This window comes from Trichoderma camerunense (genome assembly GCF_050948025.1).
Source record: "Trichoderma camerunense strain CBS 138272 chromosome Unknown V8C40scaffold_13, whole genome shotgun sequence".
In the NCBI taxonomy this organism is placed as follows: Eukaryota; Fungi; Ascomycota; class Sordariomycetes; order Hypocreales; family Hypocreaceae; genus Trichoderma; species Trichoderma camerunense.
The window spans coordinates 700,838-725,983 of record NW_028145357.1 but is presented as its reverse complement, the minus strand read 5'-3'; the positions used below and the strand labels follow the sequence as shown (position 1 = coordinate 725,983).

At 46.2% G+C, this 25,146-nt stretch overlaps 9 protein-coding genes across 9 annotated transcripts; 4 read left to right on the top strand and 5 right to left on the bottom strand.

Moving 5' to 3' along the window:
• V8C40DRAFT_250406 (ergosterol biosynthesis ERG4/ERG24) lies at positions 1 to 2,151 on the bottom strand. Its single transcript, XM_083216971.1, has 4 exons — positions 1,042 to 2,151; positions 578 to 985; positions 368 to 509; positions 1 to 311 (listed from the first exon to the last, which is right to left on the bottom strand). Exons 1-4 carry the CDS (start codon positions 1,899 to 1,901, stop codon positions 300 to 302), a joined length of 1,422 nt encoding a protein of 473 aa, XP_083071292.1. The 5' UTR covers positions 1,902 to 2,151; the 3' UTR covers positions 1 to 299.
• Positions 2,152 to 4,777: 2,626 nt separating this feature from the next.
• Positions 4,778 to 5,083, top strand: V8C40DRAFT_267828 (uncharacterized protein; the record flags this gene model as incomplete). The annotated part of the gene is made up of 1 exon (XM_083219896.1): positions 4,778 to 5,083. The coding sequence occupies one exon, from the start codon at positions 4,778 to 4,780 to the stop codon at positions 5,081 to 5,083; it is 306 nt and encodes a 101-aa protein (XP_083071291.1).
• A 1,772-nt stretch (positions 5,084 to 6,855) lies between these two features.
• V8C40DRAFT_267827 (SANT/Myb-like DNA-binding domain-containing protein) lies at positions 6,856 to 7,576 on the top strand (the record flags this gene model as incomplete). Its single annotated transcript, XM_083219895.1, has 4 exons — positions 6,856 to 6,940; positions 7,010 to 7,181; positions 7,249 to 7,292; positions 7,356 to 7,576. The coding sequence occupies 4 exons, from the start codon at positions 6,856 to 6,858 to the stop codon at positions 7,574 to 7,576; spliced, it is 522 nt and encodes a 173-aa protein (XP_083071290.1).
• A 555-nt stretch (positions 7,577 to 8,131) lies between these two features.
• On the bottom strand, positions 8,132 to 9,953 carry V8C40DRAFT_280774 (flavin-containing monooxygenase; the record flags this gene model as incomplete). The annotated part of the gene is made up of 5 exons (XM_083221455.1): positions 9,507 to 9,953; positions 9,352 to 9,458; positions 9,236 to 9,272; positions 8,345 to 9,199; positions 8,132 to 8,299 (listed from the first exon to the last, which is right to left on the bottom strand). The coding sequence occupies exons 1-5, from the start codon at positions 9,831 to 9,833 to the stop codon at positions 8,132 to 8,134; spliced, it is 1,494 nt and encodes a 497-aa protein (XP_083071289.1). The 5' UTR covers positions 9,834 to 9,953.
• Positions 9,954 to 10,320: 367 nt separating this feature from the next.
• On the bottom strand, positions 10,321 to 12,444 carry V8C40DRAFT_250404 (major facilitator superfamily domain-containing protein). Its single transcript, XM_083216970.1, has 4 exons — positions 11,900 to 12,444; positions 11,741 to 11,847; positions 11,090 to 11,673; positions 10,321 to 11,011 (listed from the first exon to the last, which is right to left on the bottom strand). Exons 1-4 carry the CDS (start codon positions 12,273 to 12,275, stop codon positions 10,582 to 10,584), a joined length of 1,497 nt encoding a protein of 498 aa, XP_083071288.1. The 5' UTR covers positions 12,276 to 12,444; the 3' UTR covers positions 10,321 to 10,581.
• A 159-nt stretch (positions 12,445 to 12,603) lies between these two features.
• V8C40DRAFT_250402 (uncharacterized protein) lies at positions 12,604 to 14,454 on the bottom strand. The gene is made up of 4 exons (XM_083216969.1): positions 13,994 to 14,454; positions 13,529 to 13,912; positions 13,314 to 13,446; positions 12,604 to 13,257 (listed from the first exon to the last, which is right to left on the bottom strand). Exons 1-4 carry the CDS (start codon positions 14,238 to 14,240, stop codon positions 13,143 to 13,145), a joined length of 879 nt encoding a protein of 292 aa, XP_083071287.1. The 5' UTR covers positions 14,241 to 14,454; the 3' UTR covers positions 12,604 to 13,142.
• A 742-nt stretch (positions 14,455 to 15,196) lies between these two features.
• Positions 15,197 to 16,362, top strand: V8C40DRAFT_250400 (MBL fold metallo-hydrolase). Its single transcript, XM_083216968.1, has one exon. It carries the CDS (start codon positions 15,438 to 15,440, stop codon positions 16,323 to 16,325), a length of 888 nt encoding a protein of 295 aa, XP_083071286.1. The 5' UTR covers positions 15,197 to 15,437; the 3' UTR covers positions 16,326 to 16,362.
• Positions 16,363 to 16,998: 636 nt separating this feature from the next.
• On the top strand, positions 16,999 to 19,904 carry V8C40DRAFT_250399 (DUF4246 domain-containing protein). The gene is made up of 3 exons (XM_083216967.1): positions 16,999 to 17,277; positions 17,373 to 17,666; positions 17,722 to 19,904. Exons 1-3 carry the CDS (start codon positions 17,056 to 17,058, stop codon positions 19,510 to 19,512), a joined length of 2,307 nt encoding a protein of 768 aa, XP_083071285.1. The 5' UTR covers positions 16,999 to 17,055; the 3' UTR covers positions 19,513 to 19,904.
• An 86-nt stretch (positions 19,905 to 19,990) lies between these two features.
• V8C40DRAFT_250396 (OPT oligopeptide transporter protein-domain-containing protein) lies at positions 19,991 to 23,229 on the bottom strand. Its single transcript, XM_083216966.1, has 7 exons — positions 22,793 to 23,229; positions 22,053 to 22,730; positions 21,717 to 21,998; positions 21,374 to 21,637; positions 21,140 to 21,317; positions 20,794 to 21,083; positions 19,991 to 20,726 (listed from the first exon to the last, which is right to left on the bottom strand). Exons 1-7 carry the CDS (start codon positions 23,120 to 23,122, stop codon positions 20,385 to 20,387), a joined length of 2,364 nt encoding a protein of 787 aa, XP_083071284.1. The 5' UTR covers positions 23,123 to 23,229; the 3' UTR covers positions 19,991 to 20,384.
• Positions 23,230 to 25,146: the final 1,917 nt, after the last annotated feature.

Sequence of the window (25,146 nt, the reverse complement as noted above, 5' to 3'; positions counted from 1 at the left end):
GGGCTACACTCAGGGAAACCGAGAAGGTTTTCCTTTCTATTCTATTCTTTTCACCACAGGAGGATTCAATATTTATTTAACGATATCGGCACTACCGTAGATCAATGGAAGCTCTGCCGTTTTATGGCTAACCACTATATGGGGCCAGAAGAACTCGTGTGATCATGCGTTTTGTAACCTCAAGCTAGTAATAGTAGCTTATTCTTGATCCCCATTACGCTCAGAGAGTGAAAGCAGTTGTCAGGCTGCACTCCAAAGGATATACTGGCTGAGTTCCCACAGGAATGTATCGTCTCCGATCATATCACATACTTCATATACGATTAGTAACGCTCCAAAATGACTAGACTGCCACTGAAAATCTTACTGGTATAAAAATATACGGAACCTGTTTCTCGTATCGTGTCCAGGCCTCGCCGTACTTCCTCCTGCACCTCATGATATCCCGCCTTGTTCGATGAATAATCATGACCATGAAGAAGACGAAATAAAACCAGGGAAATGGGCTTCTATTAAGAGAACGAGCGTCAGTTGTCAATTAAGTCTTTATGCCCCTTCAAACCCGAGGATAGCTTACTTGAAGCCGGCAATGAGCCCCCAAGCCATAGAAAAGAACATATCAGGAACGTAATTCGGCTTTCGGATAATGGCAAACCATCCATCAACTAAGATTTGATCGCCCGTGTCGGTTTTAATAGTCTTGGGATTATCGATGGACTGCCATGGAACCTGTGGAAAAGTATTGCGCTTCATGAGTTGTCCCTTTGCTTTATGGCGAAATGCATTTTTTTGACCGTTGGCACTATCCCACATCCAGTACATGAAAATGTATACCGCACTAAGAAGCGCGAGAGCGAATGGATTCCAGCGATATTCAGATGGATGGTGGTTAGCTAGGTAAAGGGCACAGTGACAATAGGTAAATGGTACACCAGCCAAGTTCCAAAAAGTGAGGAGGAAGCCGAGTTTCTCAAAGTACATGTCCCTGGAATAGCGTCAGATGATACCACCCTATCTCTGCAGTGTTCACAGCCAACTTACCAACTTGTGATAATCATTTGCTCAGCTTTGGCGCAAGCGTTGGCATATAGAAAGTGAGCGGCAGCCAGAAATATTACCTCAGAAGAAACGTAACCATATGTTTCATACTGACGAGCACCCACAGAACAGGTAATGAGGAATAGTATAAACCAAGGGATCCTCACTTCATAGAACATTTTGAAGTCTAGGATACCGATGCGAGGATTTAATTCAGCGCCCATGAAAAAGTCGTATATGGGGTATCCCGTGAGTCTGTGTGTTCGTCCGCGTACAATGGCTTGGAAGTAGACGATGAAGCTGTTGATAAATCCAGACAGGATAGCGACGGTCATGATTGATCCAAACTCGTCAATTAGAGTGTACAATGGGAATAGACCAGTAATATGTAACGCGGCAGCAATAACCAATGTCGCATAAAAGCTGGTATACGCAGAGCAGTAATAAGGAAGCCTTTTGCCGCCTTCGTGTCTCAAAGGTCGGCCAAAGCTAGACACGCCAGGCATATAGCAATACATGACAGCTTCCATGATAAAGAATATCCAAAATATTGCCCAAGCTTTTGCAGTTGGGTATGCCCCCAAATAGACTAGCTGGCACAGGTGCTGTCCAAATTCAAGCCACGACTGATTGCTTTCGGGGTAAGGTAGATTTCCGTCATAATAGGTTGCACCTATCCACATATACCACATTATCAAGGGAAAGCCTATCATCAATGAGGCAACACCAATAGAGCCGCCGAATTCGAATTCATCTGATGCGCCATCTGTGAGTTTGGTTGCTATAGTTGAAGCCGCATCTTTCTCCCTCTTCTTCAGTAGGGACTCGGTCGTAAGAGGGACGTTTTTCTGTTTCACGCCCATGATGATGGCAGCCAAGTTGACCAACAGAAAGCATCAAGCAGTGTGTTGTAAAGGTTACTGGATGTGATTACAGCCTTATCTATGTAATTATACCTTCATAGACCTGCCGAGGTTCAAGGATATACTCGTAAGGCCACCGCACTTATACGCGTAATTACGAAATCCTTTGATAGACCGCCGCTTAAAATCGTATTCGGATTCGCAAATGTTCGTATAGAGGCTCAAACATCCCGTCTTGGCCGAGATAGCGTACATTTTGCAGCAGAAACTAGGACTGCTACCGGAAAATCTGCAGCTAAATATTGGGGCAGAAATTGTCACCCGGGATCAGTGTCGTTTATACGCGTATAGATGTGAAAATCCTTGAGTAATCGTGACCAATCGGATTCCCTTTTTGGCTTGCTAGCTGCCTACCCTTGAAATTGCCCAATGTCACAGGTATAGGTAACCAACACTTAGCAGGTCGAAGACGAGAAAGTGCCTGTAATTGTGGCGGAGCAAATATAGACTTACACCGATGGGCCGTAATTCGAGCCAATCCAACAGGATTGTACCCTTGTATTCATAGCTATCCTTCGTCCAAAATTGACAGCCAACATACATCTAGTACGTACTCCGTACCTGGAAAGTATATACCTATTGACAAATGTTGTCTGTTTGCTATCTGCCGCTTCCAGTATAAAAGCTTAGGTGAGGACTAGATAAGTGTCTATTAAAATTGTTTTTTGTCTCGTGTCTTGGCTATACCGTTGGCTATTACTCCGTATATAAGCCCTCAATCACTGCCATACCCCCGGAATCGATGGTAAAACATTGCTCACTCAGAATTATATTGACCGATTCAAAAGCTAACTGCAACCTTTTGGGAGATAAAATGGATCCCCCCTAGGATATTAAAAAAGCCATCGATAGGGCCGGCTGCCATCGACTTGTAGAAACTTGCAGTTGTAGTTCGGAACAGGTACCCTGGATCCTTGCACTACGTCAAATGTCTGACCATTTCCATTATCTCCATCATGATTTGCGACATAGCGAAATCCACCCCCAAGCACTTACGCTTATATGCATTAAAGTGATAAAATTACCTTTAACATGTGCTGTGCGTCATAACTCGTGAATCTGCTTCCTATCATGGCCCCAACGCTTAGGACAAAATGCCTTCGCGTCAGATCCCCAGACTTGTGGATTCCTGTGGACTCCATAGGCTTCCCAACCCCATGTAAACTCCTGCGAGAATTGGAATGTCTCCAATCGGAGTGGGTGCAAGGGTGAGTCTATTTGTAAGCTGAAAGATTGCAGAGTACGAGTACGGGATGAATACGCAACCATTCGGATACATAAGCTGCCAAGACTATTAGCAGAGCTTTGAGATTAGCGACGTCGTAGCCAACAGGCAACTCGGCATTGATATCATTTCTCAGACGAGTTTGAATGTCTTGGTGCACTGCAAGCGTTCGAATCAGAGATTTTCCTCAAACTGTCCGCATCTTTTAGTTGGTAGATGGGCTTGATTCTGTTGCATTCTTTGGTATCGTCTGAATTGAGATGCTGCGTCATCTCAAGCAGTAACTCTTCAAATTCATCATTATTTTTAAAGGTCCGCTGGCGACTCTTAAATAGCCAGGTGAATTTCTAGAACGCAAATTCAGAGAATACCGACGATGGAAAGCTTATCATTTAACTTTATATAATAGATAACTGTGCCAATGTAGAAGAGTTATCGCCCGTTTTGCCAAAGTCCATACCAAGGAATTAATCGCCCCAACTTGAGGAAGTCCACTGTTGCACCAACTCATTAGCAATCAGTGACTTTTTGTCTTTAGATAATTTATTTTCTCAGTTGGACATGACTGGGATCATTTGTTGTCTCTAGGGCGTGTGCCGTTTGCATCAATCGGGCGATTAATTGACGGTTGGACAATTTTGTGCCTCACTTCCCACCTTCCACCATGAGAAGTAACAACACTCTCGCCAAAACAGCGTGCGGATACCCCCATAAGGTATTGCCGTACTAAAGCCTGCTTTCGCAATAATGAATGCCTTGCGAAAAATTTCCGCAAGGTATACGGGTTTGGTAACTAAGATAGACCAATAACCCTCAATCTAAACATTCACGGCATCGTTTCTTCCATGAGCGGTCACAAGCGGTGATCATAAACGGCAAGGAGTCCATAACCGCGAGAGTAGTCGAGAAAAGAAGTCCAGATATAGGTTGTTAAGATTTGGCGTGAGCGTACATAGGGAATCCAGATCTTCTCCCGCACAATTACGCAGATCGCCAGCGACAAGCAGAGAAGAGGGAGAAGAAACAGGAGCTGCCCAATGATTCAACATGAAGAGATAGCGGTTAGCTAAAATAGAGAACACATGAGGCAAATATAGATGTTATAGCATGGGGGCTCTTATATATCGACACATATTCTGTATCATCTACCAAGTTATAGAACCTTGGTGATGATGTTGCCGTCGCAAAGTATGCCCTCTCAAATTCCACAAAATTTGTACATATCAATATTAAAATTGTAAAATATAAAGAAATTATACGGCCACCGTATCTAATAATAATGCTCTTGTTGAGAGAATGATTTGCATTCTTGAGGTCTTGAAACGCTACCTCAACGAGGGTCGTCATAGCTATGGCGTCAACACTGGATAAGGTAGCAACGCAAATGCGCGAACTGACGATGTTGCTATCCAGCGTCATAATGCCGAAATTCTCCGATTCTCTGGCCGAGGAGAAGACTGTACTGCAACGCTAAAATACCTTCCAAAACACTCGCTGCCAAAGCAGTTGGATCGCGTTTCTATCGTTATTCGATGCAACTCCCTCTTGCGGGGCCATTCTGCAATGAGACTTGAAGTATGTAGTTCGGGCCATGGCTAAGCTCGCCGAACAAGATCTCACTCCCGTCATCCGTCTTCGGGGTAGTATCTCCGCCTCTGGAGACCTTACATCCTTGGCTCATATCGCCGGTGCATTAAGAGGAAAGTCGGATATCTCTTTCAACAGGGGTTATTCTAGAAAATACCGTATCAAGCTGCTGATAAAGTTTTTGCACTCACTGGTATCCTACCAAATTATCAACTTGCTCGCCATTATTGACGCAAATTATGCTGAAGATGTGGTGGAAATGCTGAGCATGATGTCGGCGACTGATTTGTATCTGTTATGCCGGAACTAGGCCTAGGAGCCTTGCACCACGAGTTTTTCACGGCAGCTAGGCCTCTAGTCGAACGTGTGTCGCTTGACGCGCTTGACAGAAGTATTCTATCCAGCGACTATGTAGCACTCACTGCATGGAATCTTTTGAGGCTGTTTAATTAGGGATAAAAGATCACGCTTAGACATTTGTGATCAAGCTATGGAGGCGGCAGCCACCACAGTTGATTGCATCTTACACTTCATCACGACTCGAACATCTGCAGCCAGTGGCGCACATCTACTTTCACGACGGCAATAACGGAAGAAGCTTGCTGAAGAATTGTTAAACACAGCTTACAACAGTGCCAGGCGTGGTTTTCCTGGTAAGACGTCAACGCCTGAGAACGTCTGTTTCAAATCCAGGCAGGCGTACAAGTATGCTAGACACAGCCTCAAATATCCTCATCCAAGGATTATCAGTTTCCATCGGCACGAGTCTGTAAGTCAACAAAGTCACTAACGCATTCCGCTCCTAACAGCATATGAAATCTGATGGCGGCCGGGATTGGGGTCCGGTATCACACCACAACAGCCACGCTCCGATGTACTAGCTTCCGACGTTGAAGAGCTCTTTTTGTCATAATATATCTGGTATATGAGGCAAATCGGAAGTGAATCGCCACTGTAATTGCTGAAACTAGTAATGATAGCAGGAAAGAAAGTCCGACCGCGCACTCCGCGGACTGCACTGGGTGCAGCGATGGTTCGACTTATGCAAGGCAATCGGACCTTTATTGGTAGCAGGAATGTACAGAATATATAGCTGAAATACCAATGCTTGAGGACGGATTCATTGTTACCCCGACTGTAAAGCTAAACAACAATATAATAACCAACTCTGGATTCTAGATGAGGTAGGCTTGTTCTGCAACGTCAGCGCTAGCCCAGGCACTGGCTGACCTCAGATTCGCAGTCCCTAGCTCTAGATTGCATCGGTACCATATCCGATCCAGGTTGTATATGAAGTTTTAACCAGAACAGGCGCATGAAAGATGGCAAGAGTAATGTGGTAATGCTCTGTATCAGCATTATTGTAGACTGAAAGCCAAAAGCATCATGCATGTCTATCACGGCTGTAGTTGTTGCATTGGGATGCCTGTATGGTCCAGTTTAAATGTGTACACCTTGTTGAATGCCGCCGCTTGCAATCTAGATCAGGCATATTAAGTGATAAATGCTGTGATGTGGTAATACCAAGTCAACCTGCATACATGCCAGGTATGTATTTTTAGTAACGAACCCCTACGATCTCACGTTGCAACAACAGGGTTATAGCTGACACGTCCCGCCAGCTGGTCCAATGCCATCAATGCGCATATATAGTTCACCCGGCTTTAGATATTCTGAGTCTATTGCAGCCCCATATCGGGATCATAACCACCTGGGATCCCCGGGCAAATAGGTTGCCCCGTAGTTATGACCAGGACTCTGGAGTTGTCGGAGACTTGAATTTATCGCCGGTGTGTGCGCACTCTGTGGGTCTGTTATCTTCTAAACTTCCTCATTTACTCTTTCCTAACCCATCACATGGTTGTTGCGTCCTCACTTCCCGAATAGTCACTCCCAACTGTTTGCTGACCCAGCAATGTCGCAGATTCGGAGCCCGAGAAATAGGAGCAGGTTGCGAATGGGGCAATGTAGCATTTTAAACAAGGAAGGTCTGGAAAGTCACATGAGACAGAATATAGTTATAATATGACGAGAATGTATCAAGCGAATTACTTAACCAATTCCATAAAGCTTCGCATAGCCATGAGTCGGACAGGATATCGACGCCAAAGTGGACGCTGGACAAATGCCGAGGATGAAATCCTAATACTCAAAGTAAGGGCGCAGGGTAAGTGAGTCTGAGTGAGAACTCGTTAAAACTTAAGTTCTCGTCGTATTAATACTATGATCTCTCCAGAAGTGCTAGGACAGCCCAGAGACTGGAGTTCTATTGCGGCCATTATTAACGGTAGATCGAACAAAGACTGTCGAAAACGCTGGGTGAGACTCAACGGCTGCATAAAGAAGGGCGAATGGAGCCCTAGTGAAGATATACAGTTGCGCGATGCTTTCGAGCAATTTGGCGCTCGGTAAGGGGCTGTCGCCAGCTTGAGGCTACCCGTGGAATGTGGAACATTCTAACGATGCAAAACGCAGATGGGTTCAAGTGTCAAGATATATAAAGACGCGTTCTGCGGATCGTATGTACTCCTTACGTTGAGACGCGAGGTTCGCAGGCAGTTAATAACCAGACAATTCCCTAGAATGTGCCGCGAGGTGGCAGAACTACTTGGACCCCAACATCAAACGACAGAAATGGTCACATGATGAAGACATGCGTCTCCTACAAGCTTATAGTGTACATGGAAGCAATTGGAAGATGATACAAATGCATGAGCTCATGGATCGATCTCTGCAAGACATTCGCAACCGGTATGTTTTCATCGATGGCTCTGGTGTAGCCTCCTACAACAAGCAAGGCTGATCTAATGATTTTGAGTAGATATAAGTCTCTTTTCCGGCTTGGCAGCCGTAGCAACGCGTCTTCGTTCATTCCTTTGACCGCCAACATAGGTATTATAAATCAGATACACGACCTGTCACCAATGCCATCGTACGACGTGTTTCCTCTGAACAGTCCACACTACACGCCTAACGATACCACGATGTTTTTTCCATCGGCTTCGACTGGTTGTACGACTCCTTCAGCTGACGATAGCGCTTCTCCAAATAGCGAAATAATATATTACGAGGATACACACGAGTTTAGTCACTTGTGGTCACATAGAGATTCCACAACAGACTCTCAACCCTCTATGCAATGGAATTACCAACAAAACAACGTTTCTCAGCCTATAGCCCAGTCAACAGGTGGTATATATAATTGTATTACCGATTTTATCGCAGTTGATTTCAACAATTGTACATAATATAGAAATAAACATATTGGACAATTTAAAGAAAACGAAGATCCGTACAACAGCTGTAGTTCCTAGCCTTGTCTCCTAAGCATATTGCCCCGTTCTTCCTGCCCGTAATGTTAGTAGAATCTGTTGAAGCTAGGATACCCTGCGTCTATTTCAGCCTCAACAACCCTGTTATAATTGCCTACCCCTCCCATGTAGTATAGAAATGCCTGCTTCTTGCCATCGACGTTAGCTCCAGTGAGCCATGACCCTCCTTTGGCAAACACAGTCATTGCGCCGATCTCATTAGTTTTTGCCAGCCATCCATCCTCAGCTTCTTGCATAACTTCGATTATTGGCCCTAGCTGCTTATGTTCGTTTTGAGACTCAGTTGCTAGTTTTTCCTTGCTTGCTTCTGCAGTAGCAATGAGACTTGTAATGAAGTCCACCTGGGTTTCGATGAGAGGTGGTACGTTGGTCAATGGGCCTTGAGGTCCGTTAACCACAAATATGTTTGGAAACCCATTCATCGTAGTGGCCAGATATGCTTTCGCTCCATCGGTCCAGTGATCTTCTAGCGTCTGGCCGTTCTGTCCAACTATCGAGATCTCATGGTACATGCCATCGACAGCGTCAAAGCCCGTAGCAAATACAATGACATCCAGATTGTACACTGTACCGTTCGAGAGCTTAATACCATTTGGAATGATTTCCATAGGCGTACTTAGCACATCCACAACGTCGACATTTTCTTTGTTAAAAGTCTCGTAGTAGCCGTTGGCTGTGACTGGGCGGCGATTGAATCCACCAGGCGGAGTTAAAGTGCGGGCCTTGACGGGGTCCTTGACAATGTGCTCAATCTTTCTGCGAATGAAGTCTGCCGCTTCTTTGTTCGCTTCGTCGCTTATAGCAATATCTCCAAAAGTACCAAATAGGAATTTTTTTCCGTTGCCTGTCTTCCAGACTTGCTCAAATACGCGCTCGCGCTCCTCGGCGGTGACGCTCATGGCCGGGATTGATGACTCTGTAATAGCATGTCCGGAGATGTTTGTCTTGACGTTTTTCCATATTTCATCACAGTTCTCATTGATGCGTTTCCGATCTTCTGCCGTAACTTGGCCGTCACCGTTTGGAACCACATGTTGTGGGTGTCGTTGGAATGAAACCAGCTGCTTGGCTTGATCAGCAAGGTTTATGATGAGCTGGACGCCGGTAGAACCGTTGCCGATGACTCCAACTCGTTTCTTCGAGAAATCATGGGTATCTGGCCAGTTTCTATAATGAAACATTAAGATTAGTAGCATTCACAATACCGAATAAAGTGCCACAAAAGATGAAAGGTGAACCTGCTTACCCCGTATGATACATTTCGCCGGTAAAGGTGTCAAGGCCAGGAATCTGAGGGAAATAAGTCTTCGATAAAGCGCCTAGAGCCGTGATGAGATATCTTGCGCGAAATGTCTCACCGGTGGATAGTCATATTTGCCAGCTATTGTCGAGATAATGCACCGACTCCATCCGGGTGTTGAGTTGGATATACTGTTCCAGATCATGGCGTTTAACCACGTGCTTCAAGTATCCTTTTATTTCGGCCTGGGGTAGATATCGAGTCTTCCATGGATAAGTGAGTAAATCTTCCTTATCCCAACTATAGCGAAAAACTTCGCTATGCGTGTCGCTCGTTGCACCCGGATATCTGTTCCAGTACCATGTACCTCCAACTTCAGGAGCAGCCTCGACAGCTTTCACTGAGAGACCAAGCTCACGGAGTTTGTATAACTGGTATATACCGCTGAACCCTAACCCAACCACCATAGCATCAATGTGTTGCTCCATGACAGGCTCTTAGTATTGGACTGGCTAAAGTAAAATCTCGTAGGTAGTGATAGAGTAAATTATAATTGTAAAGTGGTGCGTGTGAAAGAGATCCTTCATGTTCAAATAATTCCATCCATGTTGCGGCATGTTCAGCTTTTATGTTCGTCGTTCACAGAGCAGCCTTCGCAATTGGCGATCTACATAGGAGTTGCCACTCTAATTTCACATCAGACCATTCGTCTTCCTCACCTTCGAACGGATGAACTGCAAAATCACGCATACAGTTGAAACACGCAATTATTCAGCCACTGAATTACTCACCTGTGCAAAGGCAAGAAATGCCTTTGTATGGTTACGGTGGTGACGGAATGAAAGCGAACCAGTATTTAAAACGGGGTTTGAAGTTTTTCCCAACACAGCAACTACTGGAATTGGAATTTCCCAGTAACAGTTAGCTCACCAACACAGTGCAACACAGATTTCTAATGATTTTGCATATAGGCACGTATAAGTTGGATGCCTAAATATTGATCAGAGGATGTATGCTCCTCATCTTTCATCTCTCTTATCATTAAAACATCTTTTTAAATCGCCTAATTCTCAACATGCCTCTGCAGGCGGTCGCCCGGTATCCGCCACTCATCCACCATTATAATGATAGGCGCATCCCAACAGAGTCAAGGGCATTATTTGAACAAAGCTCTGCATAATTTCATCCTGACGAACAGCTGCTTGGGCATTCTCAGAAAGAAACAATATTCTATCGCTATACCTTTGTCCACACTTTGCCTTTTGCCAGATAGAGCTTTGAAGCTCCGTAAAAGGCGCTTCCTACGGCAAGCATAACTCCAGTGAAAACTTGCAATTTCCAATAACTTCCTCCTGCTGCAGTGATGAGGGCCCCTCCAATGGGACTTCCCGTAAGGGCTGCTATAGACATGAATGCGTACATTGCTCCTGATCTCAGTCCGATTTCGCGTATGTCGGATATTTGGGCCACCAGGGCGGGACTCATAGCTGTATAGGTCCCAGTGCTAAGTCCAAATAGAGACGCGAAGACTATCGTAGTTGCATGGGAATGTCCAGGTAGCCAGACTCCAAAGACTAAGATTGTGGATAGGCATGCGGCAAAAAGGGATACGTTGAAGTTTCCCACTTTATCAGCTATGTATCCAGGGAGAATACGTCCAATACCGCTACATATAACCAATAAAGTGTTAGTTTACTGTAATATTGACTGCGTTGTGCGCATTGATAGAGATATAGTCACGTACCTTGCCCCATTAAACATAGAAACTAGATAACCCGCGAGCTCTGGCGACATCCCCACACTTCTACCATATGTAACCAAGAAGGTTATAGGTATGAACATACCCATAGAGTAGAAGAATCCAGCCATAGCCAACAAGAGGAAAGGAGGATCTTTGAATGCTGCAAAAAAAGATGCAACTCCGAAGTTCTTCGGCTGAGGGCGTAGGCGTGATCGAACTGTCAAATTGGTTATGATCAAGAGACCCAGCATCATAAACGCGCATGTTCGCATTGTCCAACCAAACCCAATGATGGGTATAAGTCGGTTTACCATAATAGGCATCACGACTCCGCCCATGCTGGATCCACTGGCGGCGATGCCCATTGCTAGAGCACGTTTCTTCAGAAACCATGTTGTGATACAGCTGAAAGAAGGGTAGAGAACCATGGCCGCGCCAATGGGACTGCAAATAGATTGGGACAGAATGAACTGATAATATCGAGATGAAATGGATGCCATCATTAACCCAAAAACATGGATGGTACTGCCAAGGAGCAGGAGAATTCTAGGACCGAAATGGTCAAACAGCTGTCCTACAAATGGTCCCTAGGCAAATATGAGCATCGGAGCAAGTCAAAAAGAATAGTGGAAATCAGATTGTATATCAACATACTGCAAGGAATATTGTGCACATAGACACTGCTGGAATCCAAGACACTGTACTCGGCGAGAATGACGCCAGCTGGTGGGTTTCATAGTATTCTTGGAACACGCCGACACCTTTGAGAACGATCAGCCGTACGATTAGTAGCAATGATGGCATGAGACATACAGTTCGTCCATCCAAAGCTGATAAACAGACCAAAAAAAGCTCCCAAAACAACAAGCCATGCTTGCAAGCCTCCATCGGGAAATGACTGAGCGTCGTTGGGCTTTTCTTCAGGGTTAGGCGGCTCTTGACGAACCTCCATGAGAGATTCAGAGGCATGCCCCTTGGAGTCCATTGCGTTAGTTGACCTCCTAAGCATTGAAACCAAAGTATATGCAAACGAAGCGGTGATGTGAAAGATATAGATGGAGGAGATTCGGATAAGGCGCCCATTTCCGGACGCGGAAATCATCCGCGCCCTTTGAGAATTTCGGACATCCGAATTGCCCAGGTGGCCCAACCACAACCGATTTCGCTGTTTGTGCAAAGTATCATGCATAACCGAATTTCCAATTGCATCTATCCTACTTCAGTGTGTTATTCCTCTTATAGCGGTTCATTTTATTCAGCCATCAATGAAACGAGAATCTCCGCGGACCACGACCGGCATCCGAGCATCAGTCCAAGGAGCCAGTCTCTCAGTCGATGACTCATAGACAATGGCTGCCGGGGCGCTTCGGTTTATTTCTTTCGCTGAATGAATAGGAACCAATATCAGAACCATTGTGTAAACAAAAACAATTATTGCCGCGCATTAAGGCTGTTGACCTGTACAATACATCCAGAATAAATATATCGCGGCGAGTATAATTCCATATCTCTTCTGCCACCTACCTAGCACACTGTGTGCATATAGCTAAAGAGAGTCTGAATTCCAAGAAGTCTATAGCCTATTCGGCAACCAACAGATATCCCTCTATCGCAGCTGGTTCATATACCTCTACTGCGGCAAAACAGCATAGGCGGCGTCGGCACGCGATTGATTGAACCGCGTGCGTTAGCCGCACCAAAGGCAATATTGTAGGTAGATACTGTCGGATGCCAAATTTGATTCATGAGAGTACCGGGTAGGCGCGTATATCTGCCCATTTGAAAGGGGATCACTTCGAGACTCACCGACCAACAATACATAAGGTTTGCATATTCCGAGAATAAAAATATATCCAAAATGATCCATTTTTGCAATTTGACAAGTAGCGGGGGCGTGAACACGTGGATGAATGGTTCATAAAACGGATAGTAGATGGAGTTAATTGCGGTGACTTTTCTTTAAATGGCTGCTGTCTTGTCTTGAAGATAACAACCAAAGCAGTAGAATATTAATATCAGTCCCACCACAACACTCCCCATGCATTATATAGAATAATTATGGAGCGGAATAACCACCGTCAATGATAAAATCGGCTCCAGTTGCGTAAGAGGAAGCATCAGAGGCTAAATAAAGATAGATGCCCTGCATCTCCACGGTCTCGCCAAAACGCCTAAAATTGTTAGACATGCGTCCTCGGTTCTCGGATAATTCATCATCTTTACTTACCCCATTGGGATTTTATCTTTGATAGAGTTCATAGTCTCCTCGGCTACTGTCCCTGATAGGCCAGTGCGTACGTATCCAGGAGATACGCTGTTGACGCGAGCGAACCCAAGCCATTCAATCGCAAGGGATTTGCCTGTGGGGAATAAGTTTCAACATACCAAAAAAAAATAAAGAAAATGATTTCAAGACCAAAATGACGAGTGGGCAAAACTTACATAAATGAATAACGTGCGCTTTGGAGGCATTGTATGCCGCCTGACGCCGAGGAATGTTGACAATACGCCCTGACATACTCGCGGTTGCAATGAAGCTGCCGCTTGAGTAATTGGTTAATTTTGATCCATCTGTCGTTGTGCCCTCTACCTTCTGGCGGCGAAAGTGCTTGCCGGCAGCGCGTGCGCAGTAAACAACGCCATCAGCATTGATCTTCATGAGATTGTGGTATCTGCTAATGTCCGCATCAATGAATGCCTCATCTCCCCAGGAAGTACCCGAATTAGCGACGAATATGTCGAGACGTCCACCGAATTCTTTGACAACTGTGTCTACCGCCGCTTCCACTTCATCACATGATGTGACGTCTACTTTATATGCTCTGCCTATTCAGTTCTGGGTCAGTCGGGGAAGACGGGGATTGATGTCGAGGGGAAGCGTGTGTGCATCAAATTTGGTATCGTTACATTTGACATTGAAGGCTTTCTCAATGCTAGCAGCCTTCTCGATAGTCTCGCTATTTGTGTTGTACCAGATGGCCACATTGGCACCCGCTTCAGCAAAGGCTTTGGCCGCAGCCAGGCCAATTCCTCCCCCCGCACCTGAGATTATCGCTGTCTTGCCTGCTAAGGAGAAGAGTGCCATGACTCCATTATCCGCTGGAGGCACCGTGTTGTTGCGCCGAAAAACGCCATTCTGAATGCTTTCGGCCATGGCTGGTGTCTTTTTTACAATATTGTTGATGATATAAAGGTGATGTTGGAATATGATTCAAGTAGTAAGGATTCGGGTGAGCCATATTGTCGGTATTTTGTATGCTCTAATGCTCTGATTATAGAATGTGGAGTGCGCCAAAACGAGACTTGAGATGGGTCCACTAGAAGCTTCCGATCTCGCATACAAAGAGCCTCACAACTTACGGTTCTCATTCTTTCTGCCAATGTCTGCTATACAGTAGTGAATAGTCTATCTAATTACGTATAGCGTTCAAATTAGCCCACGTCACTACCAATCGTAGTTATTAGGAAAAGGCAACGTTACATAAAACTGGGACAGTACAAGCAGGCTTTCTGCCCATAGCATCATTTGGGGGTCAATTATGGTGAGCCATTAGCAGAAGAGAAGAGAGCTTCCAGCATAAAGAGCGCCAGGGTTTCCAGTGTCAGAGAGTATCCACTCTAAAACCGCTCTGTTCGTAACAAGTGAACGCAGACCGTTAATGGGATACCAGTTTCATATTTAAGCTTACTTAGTATCTCGTTACCCCCAAATCCAACAAGGGTGGATTGTCGTAATACTATCTGCTCTCAGAAAAACTGCATCTTTCGTGACGCGGAAAAAAGAAAATTAACTCTGTCTTCTTGCTGAGGTTGGGGTTTGGATTCTTGAGTTCAGATTCAGTATTTCAGGTACGGTCTTCAGGCGGGAGTACTCTTTCAATCTTAAACTCAACGAACGACAGCACCATTTCACCCCCCAATCTCTCCATGGAAAACGAACTTTTAGAGGTCGCTCATTTGTTTAATTTGAAGGCAGGTCGATTAACGTCATGTGAAATCTCTCTTGTGCTGTAGGCACTCTGAAGTAATAAGTAGCGATTATGTAATCACAAGAAACCGAGGATTCACTGTGCTTTCCAGCTTTAACCTCGATGGCCTCATTGGACGATTAGTAAACACATCGCAGGATACCCGAGGGAAAACAGTCAGCTATGCGGTGTGGTCCGTTTACCTCTCAGATGCCGAGAGATATTCCCATATAAGTGAGGGCATGGCATGACGTGAATTGCATCGCTTTTGTGGAGTATTCTCTTCATCAAATTTGTCTTTTCATGCTTCATCTACTCTTGCAATCTCGCTGTAGTTCACATACTTCTTTTCCTTTCTGCAAACAATAATCACAAGAACAGCAATGTCCCCCTTACGAGCAGACGTTTTCACAACACCGTCCATCCCTTTCGTTATTCCAGGCGGGAAACCGGGTCAACAATCGCATTGGTCTCCTACAACTGCCACATTAATCTCGGGAGAGCGCGAGGCGATTCTTGTCGATGCCCTTTGGACAGTTCAGCAGGCAAATAATTTGGCCGACTGGATTGAAAGGACAATCCCTGGGAAGCGACTCACAACCGTCTACATTTCTCACGGACACGGTGACCACTTTCTGGGCCTTAAAACTCTCCGCAAACGTTTTCCTGGCTTTCAAACGTTGGCTACTCCGCGTGTAATCGCTCGAATGAAGAAAGAGCTTGAGCCAAAATATTTCCAGCGTGCGTGGGGAAATCTCTTTCCCAATCAGATTGACCACGACAGCGTGTTACCAGAGGAGCTTGGAAATAGTAATATTTTATCGCTCGAAGGCCATGTTCTGCAGGTACATGAAGCTGGCGACTCGGATACAACTGACACTACTTTCTTACACGTTCCTGATCTCAATTTAATTGTCGCCGGCGATATTGTCTACAATGATGTGCATCCATTCCTGGGGGAAGCAGCTACGCCTGAAAGACGCCGTAGTTGGCTTGTGTGTCTCGAAAAGATTGCAAAACTGAATCCGCATACGGTTATTGCAGGGCATAAGAGAGATGGAGCCGTTGATGGAAGCAACAACGTGCAGGCCACAATCGAGTACATCGAGACATTTGAGAAGATGCTTTTACAGACCAAAGATGCAACTGAGCTATTCCAAAGGATGTCTAAGAAGTACCCGACTCGCATCAATCCGCAGGCACTGACAGTATCATGTCGGAATGCATGGTCAGCAAAGAAGAAAGCTGAAAAGACTGTAACTAAGCTCTAGTGACTAAAGAGATATGTACGCACTGCCAGGAATGAACCATGCCATGCATACTTAGCATGTGTTACACTAATTCTTCATAAGAGTCTTTAACTGTAAAGCGAAGTGTATATACATCTATTTACGCAAATATCTCGCTCCATTCTTGTACCGTTCTCTTAATAATGTCTCCTACATCCAACTCTTCGTCTGACTCATCCAGTTTGGCTCCGGTGCTATTAGCCTATGCATTTCTTGTATGAGTTAGCTTTAGGATTCGCGAATTGAAGCTTTCTGTAGCATTGAGGACATTGAAGTCTTGGTGCTCTATCGCATACGGCGAGGATCTTGAGCTTTCCAAGATTCTAAACCCCCACCATGTGCAGAAGTGAGATCTATTAAAACCCCACCTGTAAATACTCCGTACATTGCGGGGTAACTTCCGCACAGCGTGATGAACCTGTGAATGCAACAATTGCTGTTCGGTACAAAGAGCAATTGAAAGACCGAGTCAACCCATGAAGCGCAATGCGGAGAATACCGGGGAAAAAATTTGTCTTGTGTACTTAGATACGACAAAAGAATGACTAGGAGTCGGTATAATTGCACGTATTCATGGGAATTAATTAGGCAGAAGCGGCTTAGCCTAGTGTCTATTCACGCCCTTAAACTCTTCGCTACTTGCGATATTTTCTAGAGACACGCAGTGCCTAACAACTCTCTCTCTAGGAACACGTCCCGAACAGTTGTAAGCATGGATCCTCCTGAGTTTGTGCCAACGGATCAACAGATCAAGGCTTTCAAAGACTGGATTCAGTCCAAAGACTGCAAACCCCGTATTTGGGACGCTCAAAGATGGTTTCAGACCTCTCAACAAATCGAGAATGTGTCCGAAGACTCTCTCGACGTGATTCTTGGCCCGCTCATTGACGAAGCTATTGAAGATGCCAATAAGGCGGTTGAAGAACGTAATAAGGTGTTTTCATCCATTTCTCCATCGTTATGCGAGTATTTTTCATGCACAATACCCACGATCCGTAGCTAACCATCACGCCATGTCAATGATTGTAGGCATTATCATATCTCAAAGTTCCTGGCTTTGGACTCCCATTGGGGCACATGCCGCCCGAAAAAGCGCGTTTCCCCGTTCTAATTGGAGTTCACGACTATGATTGGAAAGCCGCAACACTTCTCATACGCGAAGTGTGTATGCTGAAATTTATAGAAGAGGTGACAAACAAACCTCAGTGGTGGGAAAAGGTATTTGATGCCGATATCGCCAATAAGTGGAAGCAAGAGGCTTTACAGATGAACTGGGAAGAATACCGCACTTACGCGGACTTCACACCTGCTATGGCAGATGCGGTAAGTCTGTATCTGATTCCCATGGAAGGTCGTCCAATTGATCAGTAAATGCCAGTGCATTGATGAGCTACGGAACAAAGCGGACTTGTTCAAGAAGACAGGGCTCATTCCCATTTTCGACTACTCATCCTGTGTCATAAAATCTGACACACTTGTCCCTGAAAGCTTGCGGGATGCCCTCCGCACAGCAGCTGCGGTCCTTGAGAACGTCCCAGATGAAGAAAAAGACTGGCATCCGGGCAGTACCCATAAAGTCCTTGATCTTGTCCACCCATCACTATGGCCATTCATATACGGCCGCACTCCCGTATTGCTCGATAAGCGAATCAATCTTGAGAATGCATTGAACCACTGTGGTGTTGGCACGGTTCTTCCGGCACCAAAGCCAATTGAGATTGCTGGCCCGGGGAGCGATTGGTCAAGCCCCTTGGAGAACCCGGTTCCTTCTCTCTCATATAAGTATCAGTGGCTTCCATGTGACGTTGTGCTAGATGGTCAGGCTGCAAAGATTGACAGCTATATAAACAACTTACACCCAGTGGAGCACGCGAATTTATACCCCATCATCGAACGCTTCATCGAGAAAGCCCTGCCAGCTTGGGATGTCATCTACCGATGGCCGACAGAATTTGAGATTCAACGGCTCAAAACGAAAAACGCTCGATCGAAATGTACAACTAGCGAAATTTGCAATCAAAGGTATGCGTGCGAGCCGTGGAACCGGCCGCTTGACGAGGGCGAGCCGCAACGCGATGAAAATGAACCCTACACAGAAGAGTATCGTTCTTCTGAACGATTCAAGCGTGACATGGCATGGCTAGTCGAGACTCACAAGTTGGATTTACCGGAACCAGTTCCTACAAGCGAAAATTACTTTCGACTGAAGCCATCGGATGTCAAATCGAGCGGCTTCTTCAATGGCGCATCTCGTATCCAAGTGATCGTCAAGCTTGCCAATGTCCACCTTACACCTGAGGATCCAGATTTCAAATTTGAGGCATCTCAAGAGCTTGCTGACTGGTATACCTCTGCTGCCAATGGTAGCGGGAATGATCCGGACTTGGACGGTTCTTCCTATAAGCCGAGTTCTTCGGAGGATTCTCCATCGGACTCTGACTCCTCATCCAGTCAGGGTCGACCTTTGTCTCTGGACCTCCCTGACTATCGTAGCATATACGTTGACAATGATCCTACCGAGTTCGAAGGCGGCTCGTGGCATACTGAGGGCATGTTGAATGAGCGTATATGCGCGACTGCGCTTTTTTACTACGACTCAGAAAACATCACCGACTGCCATTTGGATTTCCGCACACCGGCTGATCGCGAAGAATTGGTCGTCAACCTCAATTATGAGCAAAGCCAACATTTTCCAATCGAAAGAACATTCGCCATCCCAAACACTAACCGTGATACGTTGCAGTATGTTGGCGGTGTTTTGACTACAAACAGTCCCTCCACGGGAGACGCCGACACTCGTGCCGTTTTCTTTCCAAATCTCCTTCAACATCGTGTATCGCCGTTCCGTCTCAAGGACCCGACGCGACCAGGCCACCGCAAAATACTCGCCCTTTTCCTGGTTGATCCAGCCATTCCGGTTCTTTCCACAGCCAATGTGCCACCTCAACAGCGTCACTGGTGGGCTAAGGAAACCCTCGTTGAAGAGGCTCTGGCCGCACGACTGCCCAACGAGTTGACAAAACTCATCCTTGATGAGGCAACTGGGCTGCCTTTCGACTTGGATGAAGCGAAGAGCATTCGCCTTGATCTGATGGATGAGAGATCAATGAAACAGGACAGTACGGAAGAGCAGCTCCATATAGCGAATTGGAACTTCTGTGAGCATTAAGAGTAGTGCCAGAGGCCTTTGAGGAATCCTTTGGGCTATACTTTGTACGATTAGTGATTACAAACAGAATGAGAAAACTGGTGAGCTTTTAGCTATCAGTAACATTTCCTTTACCCCGAAATCTTCGGTTACAATATTGACGCTCTAGAACGTCTTGGTAAAATGGCGACATCCATTTGGCATGTACACGGAACACCAAAGATGACAATTTTGTTTTTGTAAAATAAAATTGTCGCGCTCGCATTCTCTTTCCCGCTCTGAAGTATGGAGTACGGAAGGCCAACTATTGAATGGTAGCCGCTATGGCGTGATGCGCGCCATGGAGGGCTCTTTGTCGTCTGGTGGAGTGCGTATAAGTTGGGCGCCCAACCGCTACCCGGGCCGGGTATCGTTTCAGTGACAGCGGAACACGGCAGGGAATCCATCGAGTTAAGATGGATTCAGTATGTAATTCCATTTGAGATTCAATATTGAAAATGCATCGAGACTAAGGCCGTTTCTATTTAGAAGTAGAGTAGCGTTGAAGCTGACTACCTTATGTACACATAGGTCCCTACATCTTTAACTAATGAATGCTCTGGCAATAATGCTCCAGAATAATGCTGTAATACACATGACAAAAGAGCGGACATTAATCAGGGGTATAAACTTTCTTTCATTAATTATTCGTAAATATTTACTGCTACCAGAGCTCTAAATCATAGCCCGAAATGCGTATCTAGCTAGTGTAGGTGTTTTATCCTTGAGCCACGTCCTTCCAGAAAAGTGGTGGAGAGATAACTCAAGTCAAAAAGATCAAAGTTTTCAACCTTTGGAGCATCGATAGCAAATCCATTATGGATGAGATTAATAGTGTCCACGATTGTTGCGCTCTACTCGGCCACAGGGCAGAAGTCATAGAAGCCGTCAACATGGTTACCCCACCATGAAGGGAAGGGAACCGCAGGGCCACCAGCCCCAAAGACTGCAAAAGAAAGGATGAAAAGCACTGTGAGACTGGCACCATCAAAGGCACCAGTGACCAAGTACGAGTAATCCCTGAAAATGCGAGGCTTGTAGTTTCGGAGATAAAACTGCGTGAAGAATCCAGCAGCAAGCTGGCTCCAGATAACGCAGGTTTGAGACTGGTTGTATGGGATGTAGCCAGCGTATTGGATGAACTGGGGGAGGTTGATATCGTTTTTGATATCGAAGCCTCGGATCTTGGGAACGAACTATCGAGATTGTGATTAGCGTCTTGTAAGACCAAGATGGCGAATAATATGAAAAGTGTGTACTTACGTAAACGAAGATGCGGTGGAGAGCAACGGCTCCAGCACCAATAGCCAATCCGATGGGCACCATCTCGTACTCTGCGCCAGTCTTGTAGAGATACTTTGCCAGGGCCCAGGAAGTAGCGTTGGTGTTGTATGACTGGATAGTTGCACCACTCCATGAAGCGTTACCGTTGCTGTCAATGAGAAGTTCGCGGTTGCTGTTGACGATGGAAATCATGACACCATAGTTGACGAAACCACCAAGAATGGTGCCGTAGATTTGAGTGAGGAACATGACACGGGGTGGGATTTTAACTAAGAGAAGAAGTCAGTGATTTGTTGCTTAAATTGTCTGGAGACTTGTGACATACGGTATTCGCCCATCTTCAGGTCATTGCACAAGTTGACACAGTTGGAGATAACGTTGTGAGACCAAGCAGCAAAGTACATGTTGCCGACGGGGCGACCAGGAAGCATCAAACCAGCCAACATCTTGGACAGGTTGTTGGTGGCAATACCGTTACCATAGCGAGAGTATAGAATGGTACTCTGTTATCAATGTTAGAGACCACAATATTTGAAAGCGCTAGAATGGAACTATTTACCAAGGGTGCGATAAAGATGCCGACAATGAGGGCGACAACGTAGGCCCAAGCAGGAAGGGTGATGTTCTCCTTGATAACGACAACAAGACCGAGAACAAAGCTGAAAACGAGGACAGCAATGTACCACCACCACGGTGCCTCTTTGTAGTGCTCAGCCATATGTGCGTGATGTCGGTCATCATATCGACCTTCCCTCGAACTTTTGTATGCCTTCTTAACATCTCCACCCCAAAACAGGAAGCAATGGGCAACCAAGGCACCAATCTATACAAGTTTTAGTTGAAGTCGTAGAAGAGATGCAGGACGATGATACAATGAAGTATCATCGAAGAGGGATACTTACAGCAGCGTTGGCCATGAACATGGCATATGCGAAGCTGCCAGTCAGCTTAGGAATACCATACTTCTGCAAAGCACTCTCATCGAGCACACCGCCAACAAACACCTCTGAAACAGGGTACTTGGTACCGTTCTCGGATCGAAGCTGCGTCGACATAAATGGCTGGGATTTAGCGCTCCATGAATTGGTATAATAGATGGCGAGCACCACCGCGTAGCAAACAATGAATCCAGCAGCAGCATGGGCTTGCAGTGTAAGAGGAAGAGAGGTGTTGAAAGAAGTAATCTAGCCAGTGTCAGCTCAAGTTTACAGTTGCTCTCGGAATTATGATTGCCTTACGTATTGCCAATCGAACGAGAAGCTAAAAAGTCCCAATCCTTCGTTGTTGGTTGCACCACCGAACAGGTTGGTGAGGATAGCAGCCTTTGATCCCGTGGCGTGCATGGCGGCCAAGCAGGGGATAGAGATGGAGTTCAGGAACGGGAAAATGTACGCAGGGAAGAACTCGTAAATGAACATGCCGACAAAGCTGTACCAGAAGAATCGGAGAGGCTTGGAACCCTTCACAGTTTGCCAATGAAGTCCTTGGAGGGTTTTGACCGTGGGAAGAGTGCTCCAGTAGACTGCTTCGACGTGCCATACGGCAATCGGACGCAACACACCGCAGATACCATAGCCAAAGAGTCCAATGGAGATGGTGCTCAAGACGACGGTGGAGGCGCTCAAAGGCAGGTTGTAGAAGAGATCCTGGGCAGTGAAGACGGTGATACTGGCAGCAGCGTTGGAAGCGGAGGTGGCTGTGATGGAACACACAGCGTGCTCCTTAAGATTCCATGGCCCAGGGTTGATGAAGGTAGCGATGGTGATCCACAAAGGAGGCTTTCCCTGGCCACCCTTGGCTGTCCATCGAGCCCTGAGTTTGTCACCACGAGGGAGGAACGCAGCCCAAGCATTACCAACGAAGTACGCGATGAGGACGATGAAGGTTCCGGAGATTGTTGCCGCGGTTGGTTTGAACTAGATTCAAGGTCAGCTGGTGTTTGACTTGCTGGTAGAATTTGAAATTGAACAGAACGAACCTGGTAGATTTGACTCATGACAGCTTGAAAGGCCGACAGACATGTAGCAAGGAACATGCTTCGGAACGTCAAGGCGGGCTCGCCATCATCTCGCAGCGGTATCAGATGAGCCGCTGCGTCGGCACCAGTAATAATGATAACATCATCACTAGCATTGTCCTTCTCATCGTAGTCGTCGCTGTCCAAAGGAGGAGCAACGGTGATCTCAGGGTCCGAGGCACCCTTCTTCTCAGAGTACACCTCATTAACAGCGACCTTCTCATCACTGATTTCGTGGGTAGGGGTCCTGCCCTCCACAACAACGGAGTCGTCTGCTATCGAGGCCGTCATGGTGGATGATAGCACAAAGCTTAGAAGAACAATCACCTGAGGAACTCAAGACAAAACGCCGCGCCAAACCAGGCTCGAGGCCGTTGGCAACACCCGCCTCTATATCACTTTCCATTCTCGCCATGCCAACCACGATATGTGATATCAAGGTATCATGGAGCAATGGTTCCATGTTTTCGGATTGCTATGGGGTCCAGGCCGGTGGTGTAATGCGGGTGAGAATTTGTGCCATCAACAGGCTAAGTGCTCTAGAATGCTACCCAAGCAACACTACCCATGTTTGGGCAGGTACTTTTGAAGACAAACACCAAAATGGCACGGACTTTCCGCTTCTGGCTAGCAATCGTGTTAGACGCTTGAAAGGTCCCGGGGGCTAGTTTGGTAGATAAGGTTATGTAAGTCTGTTGGACCACGGTCTAGGACACTTAGATAACGCAATGTGACGGCAGACCTCAGAGTGATCGAGTCTCCGTGTAAATTGCGCGCCCGGGGAATTCAAGACATCCAACGGACATATTCGCGCATCATCTGATGGCCAGTGTGCCGTTGGGCAGAGAGGGGAGAGGGGAGCAGAACCAATCCAGTAGTGTATCCCGGGACCTTTTCGTTGCACCATCAGGTGAGCCGCTAAAGCGGCGTTTGCGGAACGAATATTGCCTTCATGTAAGGGCCCTTTGAGAGTCTCACAATTTATCTCACATGTCAGGCTGACTCGTTTAGATAGACGGGTACAGATATGCCTTGACATCGGAAGTTGATTATTTGAACGTCAACAGTAACTTTTCATGGCCTCTGGTTGGATGATGATTCTCTGACCGCTCCCAGCTGGTAAAACATATGCGCTAGACCGGGCATCCCGATCTTTGTTTCTCTTGTTGAGGCTTCCAGTGACACTCCAGATCTCGTCTTTGTACATGAGCAGGCTGACTGGTCCAAGCTAACAATGCAGCACATCTAACTTGGGTTACATCTCTCCGCAATTGCCACACTGGTTTGGGGGTCACCCTTGCCACCTTGCCACGGTCAGGAGAATACGGATGTTGCGATGCCAGTGACTAGCACGTTGGGCAAGTTTCTTGTTTCTACTGTATCTGACGGGAGTAATCGCATCCACTGGCTAACACTGATCTCTGTTTGTCTATTGGTCTTATCGGGCCGCGGAGGACTTTTGGTATTCCAGCATCCGAGGCCATCAAAAGGTCCCATCCTTCAGCGTACGACCAGGGCAAGGTCAGCCATGTGCTAGATTCCCAGGATGAGAACATTGGTCCCAATTATTGCCGCATGCCCGTAGGATTCGGCAGATTTGCGTTCAAATTGGCTTAGGCACGATGCGTGTTGGGTCGAGACGCAGCCTATCAGTTGTTCTGGATTATGGCGCAAAGCAGGAAACCTGGTCGAAATCCTGTGAGGTTGCACCAACATCCGAAGCATCGCTAAGAATGGTGTTACCCATCAATTAAGCTCAGGCTCGGAAGATTACGCTATGTACCTATGAAAATTTCCATCAAGCGGTTACCTATTTATAACTTGCTTGAAAGGTCCGTCAAAGGGTGAGGAATGCAAGCTAACCATGGCGAACAGCAAAGATGCGCTCTACACTGACAACTCCACCCAACAATGGATCGTGCTTAGACGCTGGCATCCAAGACCATATCCAAAAGCTATTGAGTCATTATGTATGAAATGAAAAGCGTATGTCGAAAATCTATGAGCATTTGCTGTAGGAATAGAATCAGTTTATGGACATGCTACCATGGAATCTGCCTTTCTTCAACTTTCTCCACCAATCTTGGCCCAGACAACGCCTATGGAAGAGATTGAATAGCCGTGGCAAGATTCGTCGCTCACAATTTCTTGGTTTATCATGTCATTCCTTGGCGTGTTACCCCTGGTACTGTCCCAAGTCCTTTGCCTCGAAGCGAGTGAGGCGAAATGATTCACAGCATGCCCTCTCAACTCCCGCAATCCGAGGGCAAGAGGGGTAGCTGTTACACCATTCAGCTATTCCAAACAAGTGTGCT

Bases quoted from the DNA above. Each gene is read 5' to 3' on its own strand.
- V8C40DRAFT_250406 (XM_083216971.1), bottom strand. From the start codon at position 1,901: ATGGGCGTGAAACAGAAAAACGTCCCTCTTACGACCGAGTCCCTACTG. The intron at 986-1,041 runs GTAAGTTGGCTG...ACGCTATTCCAG, and splicing joins CAAATGATTATCACAAGTTG to GGACATGTACTTTGAGAAAC. The intron at 510-577 runs GTAAGCTATCCT...TTCTCTTAATAG, and splicing joins GGGCTCATTGCCGGCTTCAA to AAGCCCATTTCCCTGGTTTT.
- V8C40DRAFT_250404 (XM_083216970.1), bottom strand. From the start codon at position 12,275: ATGCATGATACTTTGCACAAACAGCGAAATCGGTTGTGGTTGGGCCAC. The intron at 11,674-11,740 runs GTATGTTGATAT...ATATTTGCCTAG, and splicing joins TGTGCACAATATTCCTTGCA to GGACCATTTGTAGGACAGCT. The intron at 11,012-11,089 runs GTACGTGACTAT...GGTTATATGTAG, and splicing joins TCTATGTTTAATGGGGCAAG to CGGTATTGGACGTATTCTCC.
- V8C40DRAFT_250402 (XM_083216969.1), bottom strand. From the start codon at position 14,240: ATGGCCGAAAGCATTCAGAATGGCGTTTTTCGGCGCAACAACACGGTG. The intron at 13,447-13,528 runs GTAAGTTTTGCC...TATTCCCCACAG, and splicing joins AGCGCACGTTATTCATTTAT to GCAAATCCCTTGCGATTGAA. The intron at 13,258-13,313 runs GTAAGTAAAGAT...TAACAATTTTAG, and splicing joins AAAGATAAAATCCCAATGGG to GCGTTTTGGCGAGACCGTGG.
- V8C40DRAFT_250400 (XM_083216968.1), top strand. From the start codon at position 15,438: ATGTCCCCCTTACGAGCAGACGTTTTCACAACACCGTCCATCCCTTTC.
- V8C40DRAFT_250399 (XM_083216967.1), top strand. From the start codon at position 17,056: ATGGATCCTCCTGAGTTTGTGCCAACGGATCAACAGATCAAGGCTTTC. The intron at 17,278-17,372 runs GTGTTTTCATCC...CAATGATTGTAG, and splicing joins CGGTTGAAGAACGTAATAAG to GCATTATCATATCTCAAAGT. The intron at 17,667-17,721 runs GTAAGTCTGTAT...AGTAAATGCCAG, and splicing joins CACCTGCTATGGCAGATGCG to TGCATTGATGAGCTACGGAA.
- V8C40DRAFT_250396 (XM_083216966.1), bottom strand. From the start codon at position 23,122: ATGACGGCCTCGATAGCAGACGACTCCGTTGTTGTGGAGGGCAGGACC. The intron at 21,318-21,373 runs GTAAATAGTTCC...CATTGATAACAG, and splicing joins GCATCTTTATCGCACCCTTG to AGTACCATTCTATACTCTCG. The intron at 21,084-21,139 runs GTATGTCACAAG...TTCTTCTCTTAG, and splicing joins CCTGAAGATGGGCGAATACC to TTAAAATCCCACCCCGTGTC.